Source organism: Tinamus guttatus, unplaced genomic scaffold (assembly GCF_059628265.1).
Source record: "Tinamus guttatus ecotype Peru unplaced genomic scaffold, ASM5962826v1 Tinamus_guttatus_pri_ptg000548l, whole genome shotgun sequence".
In the NCBI taxonomy this organism is placed as follows: Eukaryota; Metazoa; Chordata; class Aves; order Tinamiformes; family Tinamidae; genus Tinamus; species Tinamus guttatus.
The window spans coordinates 202,536-225,009 of record NW_028289082.1 but is presented as its reverse complement, the minus strand read 5'-3'; the positions used below and the strand labels follow the sequence as shown (position 1 = coordinate 225,009).

Below are 22,474 nucleotides of genomic sequence, written 5' to 3'. Positions count from 1 at the left end.
ATATACATTATATATAAATATAGAAAATAATAAACCTAATTAGTCAGCTGAAATTCAGCAGGCAACATGGGAAACGCTGCAGAAAGGCTGAAAAGGGAAGATCCTGCGACTTAACCCAGGCAGTAAAAAGGGGAACCCTGAGGGCTCATGAGCCACAAAAAAATCCAGCGTTAGGGGCTGCACAGGCAGAAAAGAGAGGCCGTGGCCTGAGGGATGCAGTGGTGCAGGTCAGTGTCTGCATCTTCAGGAGATCTTAGGATGCTCTACAGGAGCTCATGTTTTGTATTAGGCCAAAAGGAGACACCAAACAGGATAGGGAAAATATATATATATATATGTTTTCTTCCCTTCTTCCCACCTTAGTCTGTGGGTGCTGGGAAAGGCTATTCCAGACTCACCTGCCACCTAAGAGCTTTTCTGCGCTGTATCCAACGCATCTCCACTTACAGCTAGTGAGATCCCTTTCTCTCCATACAGTTTTTAGAAGTATTGCACTATGTATACGTATTTTTACAAGTAACATTTACTTATTTGGGAGGATTTGACATTTATTTCCTGTAGAAATTTAAGTATATTTATATAAACACGCGTTATATAAACACACATAGATTATATATGTGGATGTGTGTATAGATAGAGAGATAGATAGACATAGTTTTTTTTTTCTGCTGCCACTTATAACCAATGAAAATTTTTGGCCTCCTTCATATTTTAACAACTGATTTCAGTTGAGCAGACTTCCCAGTGAAATATTTAAAATATTCAGAGAAATTGTATTTAACACACATAACTATGCACCCCAGTGTTTATGAAGCAAAAGTGGACCTTTTTAAAAAAAATATTGTTTTTGTGTGTGTGTGTGTGTATTTAATGGTACACTTTGACACAACAAGCACAGAGGAACATAGATTGTTATGCGACTTTAGATATCATTTTCAATCTGAAAAAAAGCCCTTCACTGCATTTTTATTTATGCTTTGGTAAGCAAAGCAATAATACTCAAATAAATCTCCTGTAACCTCTCTTTACCTCCATCTCCCACAGGATTGCCTCTGTGCTCGTCACTGGCTCCTGTTTTTGCAATTTTCCGTATTGCCTATGAAAAACAAGAGACCAAGGAACCTGTTTTTCCTCCTGAACTTCGTACAGCCTGTTTCAGAAATACCCGATCTTCAGGGCTGTGGGGATACGGCATGAAATGCTGCCGGATGGAGGTCAGGAAATCATTAAACTTCATTTTTCCTGTAACTTGCTATGGATAACCCTTTGTATTCCATTTTTTTTTTTTTCCCGGCTTGTTTAAGCTCACTACCAAAATACAAACTTTTGGCATTCGGATGAAGCCCAAAAGCACATTTAGCTCTTTGTTCTGCTCAAGCAAAGACCAGCTTCTAAATAAGTCAAATAAATTAAGCAGGATAGTTTTATTTCTGCTCCTACTGGATTTCATCCTGAAAAAAAGGACTACTTTTTTTTCTTTTTTTTTTTTTAAGTGCATTCAAAAGTGTATTTTTTAAAACTCATACACTTCCTCTAACCCCCAATACTTCACCTCAGCCCTGGGCCATACAGTGCATTGCAGAGCTCGTCTGTTGGACTGGGACAATATTCTTTACTTTCTGTCAATGGGGAGCTCCCTCTTCTTTTTTTTCCCCATGAATTCTCCATTTTTCAAGAAATGAAAGTACAAACTAAAACTTTTCATTGATTCCACCTAGTCTTTTGGTGCTCTCTGAGGAAGTATTAGACATGCCCTATCTTCTTTTCCAGGAGGTTTGTCCATATATGAACGGGTGATTCCCTTGTGTGTCACACCCAAGCATGAGACAAGAGCTTTACTGGTTTTGCACAGGTTTTAATATATCAAAGGAAAAGAAAAAAAAAACTAATGTTTATTCAGACCAAGCTTCAGCCTTTGGAGCAAAAGCTATGGCTCCATGAGCAAGATAAGGGAAATAGCCCCAAGGCCTTGGACAATCCTCCCTTATCTCTTGTCGGAATCCCTGATGATTGAATCGTGGATTCCCTGGCCCAGCATTACTCAGCAAATAGCTCCAAAACAAAACAGAATTAACCTCCTTAAGTTTAGAAAAGCCGTTTGTACACAGGGCAATTCCACACAGAAAAGATAACACAGATTTTGAGAGTTGGATGCTCCACGATTTCAAAACCTGATGACTCTTAGAAATCACTGCTGTCTCTTTCTGGTGTTAGTAAAGTATCTGAAATAGAAACTTTTTTTTTTCTTTTCTTTTCACTCAATCACCATTGCTCAGGACAAGGGTAGGACATGGGGACACATTTATTTAAGAAAGCAACTAGAAGTGCAATGGGCTCCTTCCTAAAGAAATCTGGGCTGGGAGATTTCCCTCTGGTTGCATGCAGCATCTTTGTCCTAGTTAGGGTAGATTTTTCCTTGTTCATCCTAAGTCGACACCTTTGAAAACTGAAATTTTACTATCCAAATGGGAGATCTTAATGCTTATGCCCATGTTTCTTTTCTTCACCTTATTAATCTTGGCTTCACATTTGTGCAGCCCTCTTCTAGTGTCTTTGCAAGACGCATCCTTGAAAACTTGCATTGCGCTGAACCTTTTAATCTACAAGATGTTACAGTTTACTCCATATGGGAAGTTCAGGGACACCGAACACCGACTCAACAAGATAAAAATATGTTTTTTTTTTTTTTTTTACCCTGAGAAAGATTATTCTAATGGTGCATTTATTGCTTTAATTTGGGAATTAGCCAGCCTAGATTGGTGTCCTGTGTCGTTTCGGACAAGTCATCTGAGTTCTTCATGTGCAAAATGGAAAACTAGGGATCTGCAAGTGTGTCCCAAAAGTACCTCTTGTACTCAGAGCTGCAGCAACATAACTGATTTTAATGTGATACATATATACACATATGCAATGACTTATAACTTATGCCCAGGATATTGGTGACTTCTGAGCCTTTAAAAAATTCACCAGAATTGCGCTAGATGTTGGATCTGGTATCCTCAAAGCTGCCTGTGCCCCTCTGCTTTTGCCTTGCAATGCCAGCAAGGTTCAAGGTCACTTCTGCTCATTTTTCTTGGCTCCTTGGGCCCAGCTTGCTGCATCCCCCGCTTTGCCCCCGGCACTGGGAAACAGGGAACTCCGGTTATGCGACTCCGTGGCCTCAGCTGAGCTCACGAGGGAGCGGGTGACTTTGCTCCTGGGACATGACTCAGGAATTGGTGACATAAGCAAAAAATAAATAAAATAAAGCAGTTTCCCACCACTGTGGCCACGGTCCGATGCCAAATTTGTGTGAAAGGAAGGAAGGCAAAGACCCTCGTTTGCTTCTGTAAAGCCTAAGTGGGGCAGGGAGTCAAAAGGAAGGGAGAAACCCTTTGCATTCCTGAAATCCCTGTATTCATCGTGTACCAGCGTTTCCATATTTCTGCCAAAAAGTGCTTCTGGGTTCCCTCACTTCATCCATGGCCAGCTGCCCTCATTTTAGGGGGATGAGGCTCTTCCTGGGATGTATCCCCTCTGATTCGAAGCAAACAGGATCGGCTGCTCCGAGCCTGTGCTGCGCCCAAGGAGACGCACAACTGTCATCTGAATGTGAAAATGGCTTTTTTTTTTTTCATATTATCATATCGGAGAGGCTGAGGGCAGAAATTGTCCTGCATCTGCTGCGAGACAGACCTTTGAAGCATCTGCATTTGAAAATCAGTGCTCGAGTATTAAATTTTGCCCAAACTTCCTTTCTCTCTCAGCAATTTTTGGCCTCTTTGAGCCAGAGGAGAGCTTGTGTGGCCAGCAGACCACAGTTGGCTTTTCTTCCATGTCTCTGTCATGTTTGAATCCATGGGAAGTTTTGCCATCTGCTATGTCCCAGGACAGACCCTTTGTGCTGGGACCTCCCTCCCTCTGGACATGGGACTTGCTTGGCATTGAGATCCTCAAGTCAGGTATCTTCAGACCCCTTGGGGCAAAGTCATCCCGATTTTGGCATTGCTCTTGCTGTCCACCATGGAAAATCAGGTCTTGCAGTAATTTAGAAGAAGAAATAAGTGAGGGCCAAGCTCGAATGCTCAGTTCTTCTCCCTGGAGCGTATAGTCTTGGCCTCCTTCCTCCAGTGTTTGCTGAGGTTGGGCTTTCAACCCCGTGTGGGCTGCAATCTCGGCGCTTTGCTCGTGGCTTGTGACCGAAAACTCGGGGCTGACTTCCCTTCCCAGCACTCCCTTAGTGCTCAGATGATGTGTTTGCGCAAGAGAAGTCAGACACCAACAGCCAGGATGGGCACAGCGCTTGCATTTCAAAGAGAAACCTCCTGCCAGCCCCAGAGGAGGAAATCTGCTGGAAAGAGGAAGCAAGAGAGAGCCCAGGATACCCGCAAGCACCACAAAAACTTGCAGCCACAGCTTTTTTCTATTTCTGCTCTGAATCGGACCAGGGCATGGATAGACCAGTGCCTTCCACTACAAGAAAGTTATAATCGCTTTTTGGGGAGGAATTTAATTATTTTGCGTTCTTCTGCAGGTCAGAGGATAACCGTGGCCAAGGACAAGACCCTGAGCAAGGTGGGCCTGGGGGTCTCATCTCACGGGGCTTGCTCCTACCTTTGGGTGATTCTTCTCTCCTGATGTGGATTGAGAAGATGCTTTCCCAAAAGAGCTGTTGGCTCCTGGGGTCAGTTCAAAGAGGTCCCTGGACTTTTATCTATATCACCAAATATACAACACTTGTATTGCCTCTGGGTCAGGCAGATAACAGCGATTGAAGAAGTTTGGCTGGAATACATTGAATTCTACTGGTCCCTCTGCGCACTCCCTGTTCTGAACTTCCCCTTTGCAAAAGGGAAACTGAGACACGAAGGGTCAGTCCTGTGGCGAGCTGGGATGGAGATGGAGAAAGCAGCAGTCCTGGCTCCCTATGAACACTAGTCATTGCTTCATGCCTGAAAAGTAAGAAGGGTGTCTGGATTCTGCATGAAGGGAAAGCTCCCAGGGTTTTTGGTGCTCTGGGGAAAGGTTATCTTGCAAGGCACCGTGCCAGCTGCTCAGTGACGTCCTTTGCACCCTCCCGGCACCGTGGAACCCCTTCTGTCTTGGTGATCCCTTTCCCTGTTCTTTGCTTCTTTTAAAAAAAAATTTATTTATTTATTTATTTGTTTGTTTGTTTATTTTTGCCGTTGCGGGGGTGGTGGAAATCAGAAAAGGCAGGACTGAAAATCAGCAAGGGCAAAGTGCTGGGAGGATTTACTGAGAGCCAGAGGAGAGGGACCCCAAGAACCAACATGGGCCTATTTTGGAGAGAGTGCAAATCTGCAGGCATGCTTAATTACATTTTAATGCATTGAGGAAGGTTGTTTTGCCCAAGAGAGGAGATGATGGGGAGTTTCCCTTGGCAGGAAGGATGTCCATATGGGACATATGAGCTCCATATGAGCCCATGACACCATTCAAAGAGCCGGATGGGTCCGCTGGACACAGCCAGGAGGATGGGGACACAGGCTTGTTCAGTCTGCACTGGTTTCTGATGCCATCTCGTGGTCCTGGATGGCTTTGCAAAGCACTGAGGAAACTCGAGGTTTTCTTGACAGAGGCAGAAAGCAGCTGGGAGTCCATCCATCTCCCTCCTCCAGAGGGAATAGGACGATTCCTGTCCCTTCATCCCACGATGGGGTGAGAATTGGACCCCTAAACCCTCCTAGGGAGCTGGGACACTTTAGGAAGAGCCCATCTCTTCCTGACCCTCCCTGAGACAAAGCTACTGTGCTTCAGAGTACAGAAAAATCAGGAGATGCTGGAATTGCACAAGCTTCACCTGTGCCTATTGGAGAGACTGAATCAAATCCTGGCCTTGTGTCCACGCTTGTCCATCTCTCAGGCCAGAACAGCCTCCTTGGCAGCTTCTAGCAAGTATTGACCCTCTCAGAAATTGGTGGGACTGCTTAAGGTGCCTGCTGGCAACTAGATGTGGTAAAGTGCAGAGTCCTGATCCATCACAACAGAAAGGAAAAAAGACCTCGAGAAACCAAAATGCAAGGGCAATGTGCTGGAGATAGGAGGCTGAACACCGTAAGATATCCATGACAAAGGGGGTTAAACTTCTGTTCCTGCAAGCCCTGGGATAGTGGCCTAGCAGGGTTACTGTGTGGGGTGAACAGCAGAAATTGCTTGCAAGGCTTGCTCGATGTCTGCAGTTGCAAATAAGGATTTGAGCAAGGATCTCCTGGCTGAGAAGTCAAGGCTTCCCAATGGGAATAGGACTTGCCAGAAGATGCAGAGAGATGAGGAGTAATAGGTTGTTGCACCCTGTCATACCTTTGCATGGAGATCCTGGAGAGGTTTCGTGTGTTATTCCGCTGTGGTCTCACCGCCACAGGATACCATGAAAGAATCACAACTTTTTTTTTCTTTTTTTTTTTTTCTTTTTTTTTGTGTTTAAAGGCACCAAACTCACTTCTGTTAGAAAGAATTTCCATTCACAGAGGCAACTGATTGAACACTTCAGGCAAACTCTCCTTCTGGTATCAGAGAGAGAGCAACATGGGAGAGCGTGTGTCTGGAATGATGCTCTGGAGCATCTCACTGGGAGGAGGAAAAGTGGAATCAGCTCATCTTGGAAATCCTTGCTTGGAGATGATGATCTGAAGGTTTGGGAGGCCTCTTGCATAAAGAGAACAAGCAGAGCCGGTCATAACCAGGGGTGCTAGAAACTTAAGAGTGACCTGCAGAGAGCATGGGCAACAACCAACATGATTAACAACCTCCCTGCTTTGAACTGGAATTGCCCAGTGTGGGAAGAAATCGGATCATCTTGTGACAGTCACATCAGGACAGAGGAGGGAAGAATGGAACTGCAGGTTTTTCTTCTATCCTCCTTAAGCACTTTCCTTCCAGCTAAATCATTCTGTTAATACAGCAGGAGAAAGGTGGTTGCTTCAGCTTGAGAAGACAGCTGCTCTGAGACAGCAAATGTGTTTGCTTTGTGCAAAGAATTAAGTACTAATTGCAATGGAGTCACTTGTAAATATTTAAGTTGAGGCCTGGGTGTAAACTTATGTTCTAGCTGCAGAGAGGATCCACAGGTTATGGCCATCAAAAACCGTGTGCTGCTGTTTGGGAGAGCCCTGGGCTCCAGTCTGCTCCAGGGACTGGCCCATTGAGCTGTGGGGTGGATGTCCTTTATGGTTGTCCTTATGAAGCAAGAAGCTGTCCCAATGGAAAGGGTTGTGTGTCCCTGGCCTCATGTGCACCAAGAGCTTGGGGATCTCACCTGAGAGGCGAGGAATGGCTGTGTCTCTTAGCCCCATCTTCCCAGCTCCAGGCACAGTGAGGTCCTAATCCTGAGCTGGCCACTCAAAGAAACAAACATGGAAAAAGAAGGGACACTCCCCTGGGAATTGCCTTGTCCCGCAGGACCTGGCTCTCTTAAAAATAGTCCCCATGGCCTTTAGCATCTTCCTCCCCTCCGCACGGCTGAGTGTCACGTCCCAAGGTGAGCAGAGGCTGCATAAACTATTGCCCCCGCTCCACAAAGGATGCTGGCCAGCGCTGGGAAAACAAGGATCGGTGTTTATGCCAGAAAGATGCACAAACATCTCAAATGAACAGCCCTGACCTCCTCCTCCTTCCCGACGAGACGTGAGGCTTTTTGCTTATCACTGCACCCCTGGGGCAACCCATTTCAGAGATATTTTGGGAGTCGAGTGCCTTTGACTTCCTCCTTATGCCGTTTCCTTCGGCGTGGGGTCAACGCCACCACCCTCTTCCGAGAGGGTCCTGAGTGACACCGCTCTTTCCCTGGATGCCTGGCCTCAGACTCCATGTCTGGAACCATATCTGGGAAGACATTAGTTGAAGGAAGAAGCACTTCGATATGAGCCAATCATGGAGGAGCCAGGGAGGCTGGAGGATGCTGGGTGAGGAAGAAAAACAGGAAAGTTGTTGCAGATAAGCAAAAGGCCCTGGAAGAGGAATATGCAGGAATAATGGAGGGAAAGAGGAAGATGAAAATCCTGGCTTCTCTTAAGGCAGACACCGCACTGTAGGAGGAAGCTGGCAAGAGAAAAGCAGCCCAGAAAAATTCTCTCTCTCTTTTTTTTTTTTTTTTTTTGTCATATTAGAGAGATCACTTTCAAAGTCAGGTGCCTGGGTCTCAGTTTCCATTGGAGGATGGAGCTGGGGACCTTCCGGCAGGTATCGGGAGAGCCTGTCACACGCTTCCTAAGTGGAAGGAGATGCCAAGGGCAGCCCTGTGTGAAAGTGTGTTGTGAAACCCTGTGAATTAATCTGTTAATGACAGCCCTAGAGAAGGGATATGATGGGGATAGGATATGATGTGAGCCCAAAACTTTATTCTCCTGCAGGGATAAAAAATTCTTCTATGTTATATGTCCCAAGTGCAGAAAGGGAACTTGTGCGCATGCCCCAGGTCCGTCCTGTCTCAGAGTTCTCTTTACAGGTATCCTGGTGTTTATCCTGTTGTTGAGCTAAAATAAAATAACTGTGTGTTTCCTTACTGGTTTCTGCTGACACCACCACTTTCCTTGTGATCCCTCAGGCATTTACGCTCTCACCTTTGAGAAATTTTATCTTGCTCATGCGGTATGGAAATCTTCCCAGTTTGCACAATTTCTGTAAGATACAGCCTTTCTTTTACAGCCTTTCATTCCAGGAGAGGTGATGGCCATAACACCTGGAAGGGGCAAGCACAGCCCACAGCATGAGGATACACGCTGGATGCTGCCCAGGTCAAGAGGAGATGAGAAAGAGGCCTGGGAGAGTCCAACCGATGAAGTGTGTGTGGGAGAGGAAGCCCTTGATGGGGCTGAGCACCTGGGCAACAGCAACTGCATCTACACCAGGAAAGGAACTAGTCCAAGGGCCCTTTCACTTGCCCTAAGACCACCTGTCTTGGTGCGGCCTGTCTGCAGTGCCAAACTCTCCCAGCTCCTGAAGCGAAGTGCCCATTCCAACATACTTCTTGTTGGAAATGGCTTTAGCAGGTACTGACTCACAAACCATGCCCGAGTGTTGTTTGCATCAGTCCAGACCAGTTGTTTGATGGTCAGGGTAGAAGCAAGGACCTAGTAGATAAGGGCAATTATTTCATTCTCTCTGTGACAACAGAGATCATCTGACTCTTGACAGTATATCCTGCCAATGGTTAGGGTCTAGTAGATGATAACCCCAGAAGCCAAGAGGTTAATCCTTCAGGTATACCAGAGTGTGGAGAAACTTACTGAGTGACTTCACCCCATCCTGTGATGAGATGAGATGCAGCACATTGGCCCACACTGTCAGACATGGATGCAGCCAGACGAGACCAAGCAGAATTGCTTTGGTAACTGATCCAAGAGCAGTCACTGATGGATCAGGCCACAGGCATTTGATGGTGGAACCTGGTCTGCCCATGTGCAGACCAGCTCCTCCAGGTCTGATCAGAAAGTCAGGGAGACTCTGCAGGGAAGGCTGAGCTCCCTCATCACTTGTTAAAAGGTAAAATTTCTCCTAAAAGAAAGTCTGTCTGACTCCTTAAGTGAAAACACAATTCCCAAAGCTGGGGCAGCTCCAAGATTGCAACTGGATTTGTCTCCTTTGCCAAACTGCCAAAAGGGCAACACGACCCTAAGGGAAAAAGAAGCGCAGGGCAGCAGAAGCTCATGAAACAGATCCTCCTTGCAGAGGCTTTGTTTCCTCCACGCAAAGTGTGATATAACCCAGCTTCGCTCTGCCCTCAGCACAGGCTGCTAAAAACGGTGTCCCGTCTATGTTTGGGAGAGATCTTTGTAATATCAGAGGCTCCAGCTCTGCCACAGCCTGCGCGACCTTGGTCACATCGCTGCACCTCCCGTCCCTTATCTACAAGGCCACGATGGGCAGACGGGAGATGAAGGTACCGGAGATAACATGGGAGAAAAGCCTTTGCTTGGGCTCCAGCCTGCCTTGGGAGAGATGGGGGGTGATGGCAGCTGGGTCCTCCCTGAGGCTGGTTTTCCCAATGGAAATTTGTTGCCGTAGCTCTGTCTGGGGCAGTTATCAGCGTTGCTATTTCAGTCAGCAAGAGCGAAGCCTTCCCCAAGCCCGTGCCAGACACGGGACTGGGGCAGGGAGGGAAGCAAAGGAGTCAAGGGGAGAGGGCTGGGAGGTGGGTCCACGTCTCTTGTCGTCAGAAAACGTGAGCTCCTGCCAAGGTTTCAGCCGCTCCTGGAGATAGCGCGGATCCTCGGGAGACACGGCTCGCCCCGGGGTCGGCGCTTGGTCACGGAGCTAAGTGGGATCAGTGACAGGCTGTGCATTAGTGCTGATAAGAGCAGGATAACGGTAGCCAAACTCCCACGGCCTCCGCAGGCATCGCGGGACATGGACGGAGTGGGAAGAGGGCGGCCGGGATGATGCTCGCGACCCGCATCCCTCTGCCACCTCGCTAATGGTGCCTGCATGACCCGCCAACCATCCATCTTCCCTGGGATGGCGCGGCTGGGGAGGAGCATCCTCCTCAGAACCCTGCTTTTTTTTTTTTTTTTTAATCCAGAAGAAAAGTTTCATAGTAAAAAGTGAAAAACAAAATCTTTTTTTTTTCTTAGGCTTTTTTTTTTTTTTTTTTTGGAAAACTTCCAAAAATTGTAACTGCAAAAGGAGGAAACTTCATGCTGAAAGTGTTTTTTTTTTTTGCTTTTGATTTTCTCAAGGAGAAGAAAAAAAGAAAAACAAAAAGAAAATACCCCAAAAAACCTATTTGAGGGTCACAGGATATTTCTGCGAGAGGTTTAATGCTGTCAAATATCACTTTCTTCAGTACAGCTTTCTCTTACCATGTCCCAGGATAGATTTTACACTGTCTTAAAAATCTGATTGATGCAGCTTGACATCCTGGGGCTGCCCAATCAGTTTTGCCTGGAAACAAGGTGGTCTAGGTTGGCCCTGCTTTGAGCAGAAGGTGGAACAGAGACCTCCTGAGGTCCTTCCCAACCTCGATTACTCCGTGACTTTATGGGTGGTTCTCCAGTATTCATCCTTGAGAAACAGCCTTATCTTAGCCCCCTTCTCCACCTGGGTAAACCGAGGCAGGAAAGTTTGCAGAGCTGCACAGGAGCAGAAACCAGCTCTCCACGTGCTGGATCACGCGCCGTAGGAAAAACTCTGCCCTGAAGCTGAACAAGTGCCAAGTCCTAAATAAAACAGCCCGACTCATCACTGTTTCCCACAGTGAGTCCCTATTGAAATCCTGTTTGCCAGGACAGATTAAAAAAAAAAAAAAGAAAAAACATAACCCAGAGAAAAAAAAATTACCTTTGCCTCCAGGCCTTGAGTCACTATCTGGGGACACAACTGGCACCAGGGACATTTTTGGACCAGTGCATGGAGCTATCATAAATCCAGACAGGCATAACCACACTTGAAGATCAATGTTATCTGCAGCTATTTTTTTTTTGATGTGTTTATTGACAATAAGTCCAAATGAATCAAAAAGGATCTTTTGAGATTTCTGCTAGCAGATGAACCATGGAAGAATACTCCTTCTGTTCTGCACCACCAATGCACAAAAACAACTCACTTTTGCTCCATTCTCTGCCCGTCTGTTCTTTTCTTTTTGTGCTGAAAGATCCAGAAACATTTCTTCCTTTTTTTTTTTTTTTTTTTTTTTTTTCCCAGTTTCCGTCCCATCCTGATTTCAGCTGTTGTCACAGTTCTGGTGTGTTGTGGGATGTCACCGTTCTGGTATTCTGCAGTGGGGAGAATTAAGGGGATCTTCTCCTTTACTGCATGTCACCAATCTTCAATCTGTTTGTATTTTGTAACTTCAAACTTAAGTCTGGGCTGGTGGGGCTATAAAGATAGGTTCTGCCTATCCCTTATTGCAACTCGAGTTACTGATTCATGTTTTCAGTCCCAACTTTATCAACGCAGAGTTTGCTTTGCATTTGGATTGTAGTTTTCTTTGAGACTAGAGCAGAAAAGAAAGAAAAAAGAGAAAGGAAAGAAGTTTGCTGCCTCCTCCTTCCGCTGCTTTCTGTGCACTCCAGATGTCCCCCTGTACTGGGGATGCTCAGAACAGGACAGTGAGTGAAGCCATCAGCCTGGTGGTCTGATCCTGGAGGACAGCAAGGATCTCACTTGCTAGGTTGAAAAATAACATATTTTCTAGGAAATAGGATTGCTCTGCTGCTCTGTGCGTGAGACCTGGCATCTTTCTGCTCATAATAGCCTGTGTGGTTTGTCTCCTAACACTTGGCCAATACACTCCTGTTATGTTCCTAATTCTTTTTTTTTTTCTTTTTTTTTTCATAGATAAGGGACAGCTGTGTGCATATGTGTGTAAAGGGCTATCTGTTTTCATCTGAGACAGGAGACTGTGTGAAGGTGAATTTAAGGAGTTTTGTAGTTGGGGTTTGCAGACTGGCCTTAGTCAACGCTTCACATACTTTATCCAGCCTATGAATCCATCAGTGGAGCCCATACATCCACCAACATCAGCTCACCTACTTTCCTAGTGCAGATATCACTTTTCCAGAGGCAATCCCCACCCAATATGGACTATAAAGACAGAAAATAGCGAAGGACCCACCTGGACAAGGAAATAACCAGAGGTATCTCTGAACTGCCAACCCTGCAGTCCAGCTGGACTTCTTACCAGCTGGCAGCACCTATAATTTGACTGGATAAGTTTGGAAGCCCTTCTGGAGTCATTCACCCACTCAGGTGTCTAGACAGGGAAAGGGTCTGCCGGCCCCATCCTTGCATTCCCAAGAGCAGCACATCATAGGAATGCTTATAAACAAGTGCTTATGAACAAATACGGGATAACTTCCAAAAAAGCAAGGCACCTTCTTCTTCCCCCACCCTACCCAAGGATATCTGTTGCTCTTATAACACCACCTTCCTTCACAAACTTCAGTAATATCCATAGATCGCTGCATTCATGAGAACATCACTGTTGCAAATAGACTCACCCCTGCAAAACTCACTCATCACTATCCCATGCTTGAGTTACAGAAGACCTTGATGATGTCTGGAGAGTCAGTTTGGGGAGTTTGCTGTTGTGGGAGGTGATATCTGGTCTAGCTCAAGGCTGCTTCTGTGCACACTCCGAGGGACCTTGATTCTGCTCACAGCTCACAAAATGCAGAGGAATCTTTTCCAATATGTGCTTAACCCATCACAGTTATCCCCCTCCCCAGGGAATTCTGCTAACGAACTGTGCTTGAAGACCATCATCTTCCAGCAGATAGCAGCTGTCCCAAGGGACAAGGGCCTGGAGAGTAATGGTGCTCATGCAGAAATCTCCCATTAATCACAGAAGTGTGGCCACCACCTCCCAGATCAGCTACCAGAAATAATCACTTCCCTGAACAGACAAAACATCCTCCCCTCCATGTACTCTCGATCCTCCATGTGCTCTCATGTGTATTCCCTCCCATGAGCTCGGTATCAGGAGGTGTCTGGCACTCAGATATGTCCACTGACTGCGGACCATATATTAAATTCCGTATTATCATCCAGCCTGAACCATAGCCCCATCCTCAGAAACACAAGGCCGTGGAGTCCATAATGCACTCAAGGAGTGTTACACTTCTTGGTGGGGCATATTCATAACTCTCCTTCCCAGGGGAATACTAACATTGCAGCAAGGGGGACCCCAGCTTCACCTCTGCATTCAGAGCGCTGCTTATTTAGGCAATTTCTTCCCAGTGGCTTCAAGACAGCACTGCAAAACTGCACGTCTTATACTAAAACAAGTATCAAGCATCTCCTATCAGCCAAACTCACTATCAGTCTTTCACTTGTGAGGAAAAGGGTTAATAGCAGACTTGTGGTACACTTGAACTTATCCAAAATGGAATAAGTCTAGTGGTGTAAGATGCAAATACAATATTGATTTTTTTTCTGGTAGCTGGAGCTTTCCCACTGTGGTGGGAAGGGCCAGTCTTATGCACAGAGGGGTCATTTCCCTTGAGGTCTTTCTAGCCTAGCCAATATCACTGCAGAAGGTCTCTCCATTTCTATGTACACCCATATGAATTAAGAGATATGATTTCAGGAAGAGGATTTTAGGATCTTACACAAGGAATTGAGGACTGTCCCTATTGTGCCAGGAGGTTGTAAGTCTAACACAACTAGTTTGCCAACATATTCTTCTGAAACTCTTCCCCCGCCTCTTTCTATCATGGATGCAGGGAGCATGGGGAGGATTGAAGAGATGTGCTGGTGGGGGGAATTGATGCCCGTGTGTCTCCTCTCCCTCCCTTCTCCTCCCCATTGCTCTCTCCAGTCCCTTCTCAGCAATGATAAGCTCACAAATGGAAAAAATGTCACACATATCTCACTTCCAGCGCGTGGGAGGCACTGATAACAGCACCAAGATCTGCACAATGGAGCCTCCTGACAGCTTTGGCGCTGTGGGTTTGCAAGCGGGAAAGGTGTTAATTCATTTGCCCTCCTCTGAAAAGCCTTTTTCCTGCACTTTCCCAGAATTGGGATTGCTTCTCATCCCATGGTGTCTCCTCTCATTCTGCTGTGAGCAAGGGAGAAATTGCCCTTTTGGCAACGTGTGCTTGAACGGGTGGCCTGAAAGGCCACCAGCAAGCGGTAGTATTGGCTCTGCAGATGCAATGCAGAACAGTCCAAGCTGCTTGCTTTGGTGTTTGTTTTGGAGCCTTCCCGCCAGCCAGCGCTTCATCCCCGGAGGAATACGGATCTCATTGCTCCGGTTCTGTTGTTATTCCACGTAGTGCTCCTGAAAGAACCCAGAGCACCTCGCCAGCAGAATGAAGTCATTTATTTGTGCTGAGAAAATGTACTTTATTACGGGACATCTGAGATGTTGACGCTGACCAAGGGACACACTTTTGCTCTGGCTTGGAAAGCCAAGGGCAGCACGGAGCTGTCTGTGACTTCCCTTAGACTCCCTGCACGGCCTTCCAAGCAGGGTGTTCATTTCTTAATGTAAAAACAGGGTTTTGCTGGCAGAAGTATAGTGTTCATTTGTCCAATATTAGTGTGTATAAGGCAGCTAGTCACCCCAGTCTGATAGGACAAAAAACCTTTCTAAGACATAATTCCTTGCTGTATGAGACCCATTTCTTTGAATCTTAGGACAGCCATGGAGAAAATGGAGACCTCTGTTTTAGAGACATTCAAATCACTCACCTTTGATGTGAGGATGTGACCTTGCCTGGGATCAGTGGGACTTGAACTCTGGAACACCGACACAGATTTAGGTGTGAAACATTCCCTGAAGTGACTTAGATTTCAATGCACTGACTTTTCAGTATCGACTTTATTCTCCTTTCCCACTGTAATTGCAGCAAGCAAGACTTTTTATTTTTTAGAGAAAAATACTATTTTTAGTACCCCCAAAATCAAGTCCATATATTTTCTAGTGGGAAACAGAAACACTCAGTGTTTAAATTTCTGCCCCATACCTCAGGGGGTCTATGGTTCCTTCCCATGATGATCCCATCCCCTCTAGAGATCTGTGTCTCTCTTTGACCTCCCATATCCCATCAGGATTCAGCTTCCTAGGAGCAGTGTTGTAGGAGAGAGAGGAAGCACAGTTTGTTTCTGGCTTCAGCCAAAAATATTTCATTCTTTTTTTTTTTTTTTTTTACCAAACAGTATTTTTGGAAGCAGGGGGGAGTGGATGGCGTTATGGGCTATTATTATTTTATCAAAATGAAGATTTTTTTATTTGAAGTCAGGAAAAAAAAATAGCCGAGAATATTTAACTGAAGACCCAACACTCTGTCTCAAAACTGCTCAGAGCAAGTCTGTAGCCAGCCCTGCTTGGAAGCTCGTTTCACCCCAAGCTTTAGGTAGAGGATGAAAATGATCATCTCCTTCCCTCTCCCCTCCAAGCTTGGCCTCCGTTTCAGATGCAGTGAGGGAGAATCCAACCCTTTGCGGAGCACCATGTGGGATTTTGCACACTGAGAGGTTAAACTCCCACCGTCCCCTGCCCATCCTTCCCATGCAATGACTCCGGGATAGAGACGCAGCCGATAGCTGTCTCCATCCTGCTGGGAGCAGCCTCCCCCCGGCGCCTGCTGCCAGGAGCTGTTTGCAGACACCCAGGCACCCGGAGGCGGCTCCGCTTCTCGCAAGGCTCTCACGTCCAGGGGCTCCTTTCTCCAGCAAGTCCCGCGGTCCCGAAGATGTCATCCTGCCCCTGATAAGGCGCAGAGGCAGCAGCCGCGAGAGGAAGGCTCCCAGTTGCTGCCGGCGCCAGGCTGGGTAGAGGCAGACGTGCCGGGCCCTCGCCTTCTCCGGCAGCGCTTTTCTCCTCCACGGGGTCAAAAACAGATGACATCACCCTCCCTTAACATTCCCCCCCTTCCCCAGCAGTTGTATCAGCCCCACGGAGAGGTGTGTGCATGGACGAGCGAGGAGGAAGAGGGAAGGGGGAGGATGGAGAAAAGAAGGGAAGAAAAAAACTGGGGCTGGAGGTTGGTTATTTTGGCAGTAAGACAAAGTTCTGCTAAACCTCACCAACTGGACTTCAAAAAAGTGGAAAAAAATGGACACTTGTTTCTGGCAGGTCTCGTTATCAACGGGAGCCTTATCTGCTCTATGGGACTGATGGCTCGAGTGAGCCGCAGTGGCTGCCAACCCCTGGCTGAGCTTTCCGAGGTCTCTGAGGAGCCGGACTGCCACTCACAGGAGAGGAACAGCCTCCAGGAGAAGAGGCTGTGTGAAGGCGCTGCCGTGTTATTTCCAGCCTTGTAGAGCGAGAGGAATATTCCCAGCCCAGGAGCTTCCGGGAGCCAGATCCTTCGATGACTTCATCCATGGTTGTAGGAGGAGCAGGGGAATTTCTTCCCCCTCAGTTCAGGAATTTCAAGTACAGAGTCTAGACAGGGGAAAGGATGAAGATGGGATTGATCTCCACTGGAAGGCTCTTTGCCCAGAAATAATTCTTTCCCTGTTTTCTCTCTAGACAGGAGTACTCTCTCTGGGAGAGGTAGACAAAAGAGCTGTTTAATTTAATTTACAGCCAGGTATCCCAAGAGCACCCGAAGATCTTGCTCCTATAGTGGTATCCCCAATTCATAGAATCATAGAACATAGAATCATAGAATGCTTAAGGTTGGAAGGACCTCTAGAGGTCATCTAGTCCAAACCCCCTGCAGCCGCAGGGTCACCTAGAGCATGTGGCACAGAGTGGCATCTGAACGGGTTTTGAAGATCTCCAGAAAATGAGACTCCACAACCTCTCTGGGCAGCCTGTTCCAGTGCTCTGTCACCCTCACTGCTAAAATTTTTTTCCTTAAGTTCATGCGGAACTTTTGGTGCTTCAGTTTGTGGCCATTACCTCTAGTTCTGTCGGTGACCACCACTGAAAAGAGACCAACACCATCCTCCTCACTGCCTCCCTTGAGGTACTTCTAGACACTGCTCAGGTCCCCTCTCAGCCTTCTCTTCTCCAGCTGAGCAGGCCCAGCTCCCTCAGCCTCTCCTCATAGGGCAGATGTTCCAGGCCCCTGATCATCCTTGTGGCCCTGCGCTGGACTCTCTCCAGCAGCTCCACGTCCCTCTTGTCCTGTGGAGCCCAGAACTGGACACAATACTCCAGATGTGGCCTCACCAGGGCTGAGTAGAGGGGCAGGATCACCTCCCTCGACCTGCTGGAGATGCTCTGCTTAATGCACCCCAGGATCCCATTGGCCTTCTTGGCCACGAGGGCACACTGCTGCCTCATGGTCAACTTGTCGTCCACCATGACACCCAGGTCCCTCTCTGCAGAGCTGCCCTCCAGAAGGTCAGTCCCCAGCCTGTACTGGTGTCTGGGGTTATTCCTCCCCAGGTGCAGGACCTTGCACTTGGCCTTGTTGAATTGCATGAGGTTTTTCACCTCCCAGTTGTCCAGTCTGTCCAGATCCCTCTGGATGGCAGCACAGCCCTCTGGGGTATCAGCTACTCCTCCCAGTTTCATATCATCAGCAAACTTGCTGAGGGAGCCCTCTGTGCCTTCATCTAGGTCTGTCCTGAAAGCCCCTGTCCCATTTCCTGATGCTGGGTGAGGTCCATGAGATGGGAACACAAGCCATGTGTCACTTTTGTGTCTTGGAACACTACTTCCACATTGCCTGGGGAGAACCAGGACCATGCTGGCATGGTGACCTAAATAAAGGATCACCCCCAGGAGTTTCCAAGCATCCATCATGTTTTGAAGGCCAGGAGAATTAAATTATATGGACAGCAACAGACTAGTCCAGAGACGGACAACAGGCCTTGGCACGGGTAGTAGAGTGGCCTCTTGGCCTCTCAATAGAGTTTTCTACTAGGTCTCCTGCTATTCAGCTTCTTGGGAATATGAGGAGCTCTAGATTGATTTTTGGTAGCTATGGCGGTTCACCCATCCCTTTCCTGGGGCACCAAGATCGACGCCCTGTTCCTATGATCCTGCAGGATCAGACAGAGGATGATATCAGATCTCCTTACACCCAAGAAAGAGTGGTGGATGTTGCCTTCTTTTGTTGTGTCTCTGGCTGCACTGGGTATGTGATTGTCTCACAGTTGTAGGAACCTTTTGGGATGCAGATGGGTTGGGAATTCTGTTCACCTCCTTGCTACCTCTGTGTGTTGGGTTTCCTCAAGAGATGAACCTTCCATCTTTTCTCTCAAGAAGGCTTTCATGCCCTTCTTGTCCTCTCCAGGGTCTTGCACCATGCAGATATTTCTATCCCTGCTCATCCTACATGGCCTGCCTTTCTGGATGTCACACTGTTTCTGTGAGTTCTACCCTTTTGTACATTGTGGTGGGTGATTCCCCTTCTTTTGTAGCACCAGAGTCTCCCACATTTACTCTTTGGGAAGAAAGTACCTTAAATGATGCTTGTCTTTGCCCATTCCCATCTGAAGAAGAGACATCTATCCTAATTGCAAATAATACGTCAGCAAACGAGGAAGAAAAGGACGAGTCCCTCCTCCAGACACTACCGTGGCATGGATCAGGGACTGCACAGCTTCAAAATGCCTGAACTTGCCTCTTAGAACATTTATGCCCTTGGGGCAAGCAGGGAACTCTGAGCCCCCTGATGTCCTTTGGCTGCATCAGGGCTTTGCAGAGCTTTTCTTCCACGGACATCTCGTTGGTGGAAGGCTGGAGCTATCAACACTGCCAGCTCACAGGAAGGTTGCAGGATACTGCAGTAGTTAGGGATTAGTAGTTAGGGTTTAGCGCTTAATAGGTAGGGATTAATATTCAGATCTGGTAAGCCTCAACCCCTAGTCTTACCATTTTGTAACTCCAACTTCTTCCCTGTGATTTCTTTTACTTCCATGCCCTTTCCCTTCTCATCTCCATCCAGTTCTTAAGTTAATTTTGTAACTTTTATCAAAAAAAAGCTGTCAGTTTATGATTTTAAACATACGGCAAGTGGGACAGCAGTTCCCCTCCTTGCACACCCCTGTCCTTGCAGAGCTGCTCTCTGCCTGGTGCTGCAGGGATCTCAAGACAGCGAGGTTTTCGGGAGGGATCCTCACATTTCTGCTTTGTCCTGCGCTGGCAACAGGCTGGGACTGCCACCTGCTGTCACAAAGCCTGATATAGCTGGAGTCTCGTTCTGGCTCCGAGAAAGGGTAGTGATTTCTTCGTCTTTGCATCTTTCTTTGCATGCTCATTCACCATATCTCCTCTGGCAAGAATTCTCTCCTTCTTTTCTCCTCTCCTCTCCTCTCCTCTCCTCTCCTCTCCTCTCCTCTCCTCTCCTCTCCTCTCCTCTCCTCTCCTCTCCTCTCCTCTCCTCTCCTCTCCTCTCCTCTCCTCTCCTCTCCTCTCCTCTCCTCTCCTCTCCTCTCCTCTCTCTCTCTCTCTTTTTTTTTTGTTTAGCAAACTGCATTTATTCATCTATTTTACAGCTATCCCAAAAGCAATCACTCAGAGCACTCCCAAAGCCAGACCAGCTGCTTGCTGTTTGGATCCTCTTCTTCCATCCCCACACCTGCAATCACACTCATCCCATACCACCAAACAGCATCAACGCCATAAAAGCTCTCACAGCTTTTATCATCATATGAGTTTTTTCTCTTTTTCTTTAGAAAAGAGAAAAAGCCAGCGTCTTTCTCTTTTTCTCTTTTTCTTTCTTTCTCCTGTTCATGCAAACAAGAGGTCAGGTAAGAATGTGGTTTCCTGCTGTGGTGTCTTCTGTAGACAGAGATAGAGATGGGCAATGGATGGACTGGATGGGAACCTGTCCAATTGCTCAAACAAGAGCAGCAGATCCCTCTCTATGGATCTCCCGTGGGTCCTGGGCCACCTCTGCCAGATGTCTCATGCATCCCCATGCATCTCAGAAAGCTCCAAATGACTTTGTGCAAAGTGTATCAAACCCCAGATGTCAGGCAGGATGATCCATCTCACAGGGAAATGTGAACTCAGAAAAAAAAAATATAAAACCAGATTTATTGGTGATGGAGAAGCTGGACTGTGGGTGTAGACACAGGTGGTGTCCAAAAGCCAGTCCTATGTGCAGTCCTGGTTTCAGGCTGGTCTTGGTAGATGGTCCCACCTGGCACGGCCGTGTTCATCGGCAGCAGCGCTGGCGACCGTTGCTGCAGCTCCCAGCCCAGCGCTCCATATGGAAGCAGAGCCTCCGGCAGTGGCCGCGGTTGCTCCGACACTGCTGGCTGTCCGAAAGGCCTCTGACTGCACAAGACAAAGAGACAGGAGAGGTGGGAACCCACCCAGGATGTCATCACTCTCTGAGCACAGATACAGGTTTTGACAGGAAAATTCAGCTGCCTTATGGTCAGAGGTGCTTGAGAGGATCATCTCCTCATTGAGAGGATCATCTCCTCCCACCAAGCACTGGGAGCCTCTTAACAACCAGCCTGGATGGGATGCCAGACTTTGGGGTGGCTGAGCCAGGTGAGGTGGATCCCTTGGTTAGCACCAAAAGCCAGGAAAGGGTTTTTCTTAGAGTGTTTCATTCACTTATTTAATCCTCTTAATCTTAACTTGCTAAAAACTCATTTCTTTATATAGGAAGGCCAAGTTTTGGGGTTTTGGGAAAGTTCAAGGGCATATTAGCACCATCAGTGAAGTGGGCAAACTCCTCTCTCTCCTGCCTCCATCCCTGAGACTTGAGTTAACTGGATAAGAACATAAACAAGCTGGGAAGCTGAGTGGAGAAGTCTCCTCCTCTTGTTTGTCAGAGTTGATTTCCGCTGTAGCCGTGCTACTGCAGTCCTAATAACACCATAATGACATTATAGCTGGATGAGATCTAAATTCCCGATAAATATGCAAGCAGTGACTGAAAAAGCCACAACAAGTGTGACCTTTCTACTAAAAAAGAACCCCAGAAGATACAGACCAAAAGAAACAAACAAAAAAACACAAAACCAAAAAACAACAACCTAACAGGCCTTACTCCCACCTTACACCAAAGCTCACTCCCTGTTATAGATAAAAATTTTCCACCTAACTTTGCAGCTTGCTAACCCTTTCTGTTCCTCACAGTGTCTATGTGTCCTGTGACATCTAGCAGCAGCTGATGCACAAAAAATGCACCTGTTTCTTCCAGAAAACACGTGCACAATGTTCCTAAAATAAACCTCTCTCCTCATCAGGGCAAGGCTGCTAGGCAATATTGCACTGTTGCCCTTGGTTGTCCCGAAGCCCATCCTCTAAACGTGGAGACTACGAAGGCCTTTCAAATTCAGGGGGTTCTCCTCGTTCTGCAGAGGAAGGGATGTGCATCCTGGTCTGGGTCAGAGCTTCGGGCTCCTGGCTCAGACTCAGTATCTCTTTATGGCTTTGGAGATGATGGAGATGAGGAGCCCTTTCCAGGCTGTCTGTGAGCCTGGAAAACCGCTTCCAGCAAAGGCTCTGCAACCAGGAACTCCTTGGAGACTGTTTAGAAATATATTTGGTCCTTGGAAGCAAGGGGCAGGTCAGTGTCAGCTTAGCTTGAGGGCCTTGTCTTGTCCTCGCCTACCTCAAAGTGGGAACCTGTTTTGTCTCTTTTTCCCAGAAACACCTGAAAGTATTTTATCCTTACCGGGAATATCCTGGAGGAGGAGCGTGACCACGATTGCAAAGAGCAGTTGGAAGATCCGCATGGCTGAGCCTTGGTGGAAATTCCACCTGTGAGGAGGAATGAGGGGCCGAGAAGAGGTGGGAACAGGGAAATCCTGGATTTATAAGTCCAGGGGGTTGTGCAACATTCCTGGAGTGGAGGGAACTTTGCCAATCTCAGATACATTTCAACATTCCAGCAAACAGTTGCGCTGGGACATTCACAGTCTTAGATACATTGCATTACAGAAAAAAAAAAAAAAAGAAAAAAAAAGAAAAAGGTTAAAAAAGCGCAGAGTTTTGTCAACAAATTGCACTGCGCATTGGGGATTTTGCTACTGGCTGCTGCTGGGTTAGGCTGTTAGGGCTGACACAGTCTGGCTGTTCTTGTGCTTGCAGACATGAGCATATGGGTTTGGAGGATCAAAGTGTTTATTTCCAGTCCCTGTGTTTAGCCTTGAAAAGCTCAAG

The 22,474-nt window shown here is 47.1% G+C and overlaps 1 protein-coding gene across 1 annotated transcript; it reads right to left on the bottom strand.

Annotated features, from left to right (window-relative positions):
• Positions 1 to 20,393: 20,393 nt before the first annotated feature.
• Positions 20,394 to 22,287, bottom strand: LOC104565954 (gallinacin-13-like). The gene is made up of 2 exons (XM_088534339.1): positions 21,987 to 22,287; positions 20,394 to 20,629 (listed from the first exon to the last, which is right to left on the bottom strand). The coding sequence occupies exons 1-2, from the start codon at positions 22,045 to 22,047 to the stop codon at positions 20,508 to 20,510; spliced, it is 183 nt and encodes a 60-aa protein (XP_088390465.1). The 5' UTR covers positions 22,048 to 22,287; the 3' UTR covers positions 20,394 to 20,507.
• Positions 22,288 to 22,474: the final 187 nt, after the last annotated feature.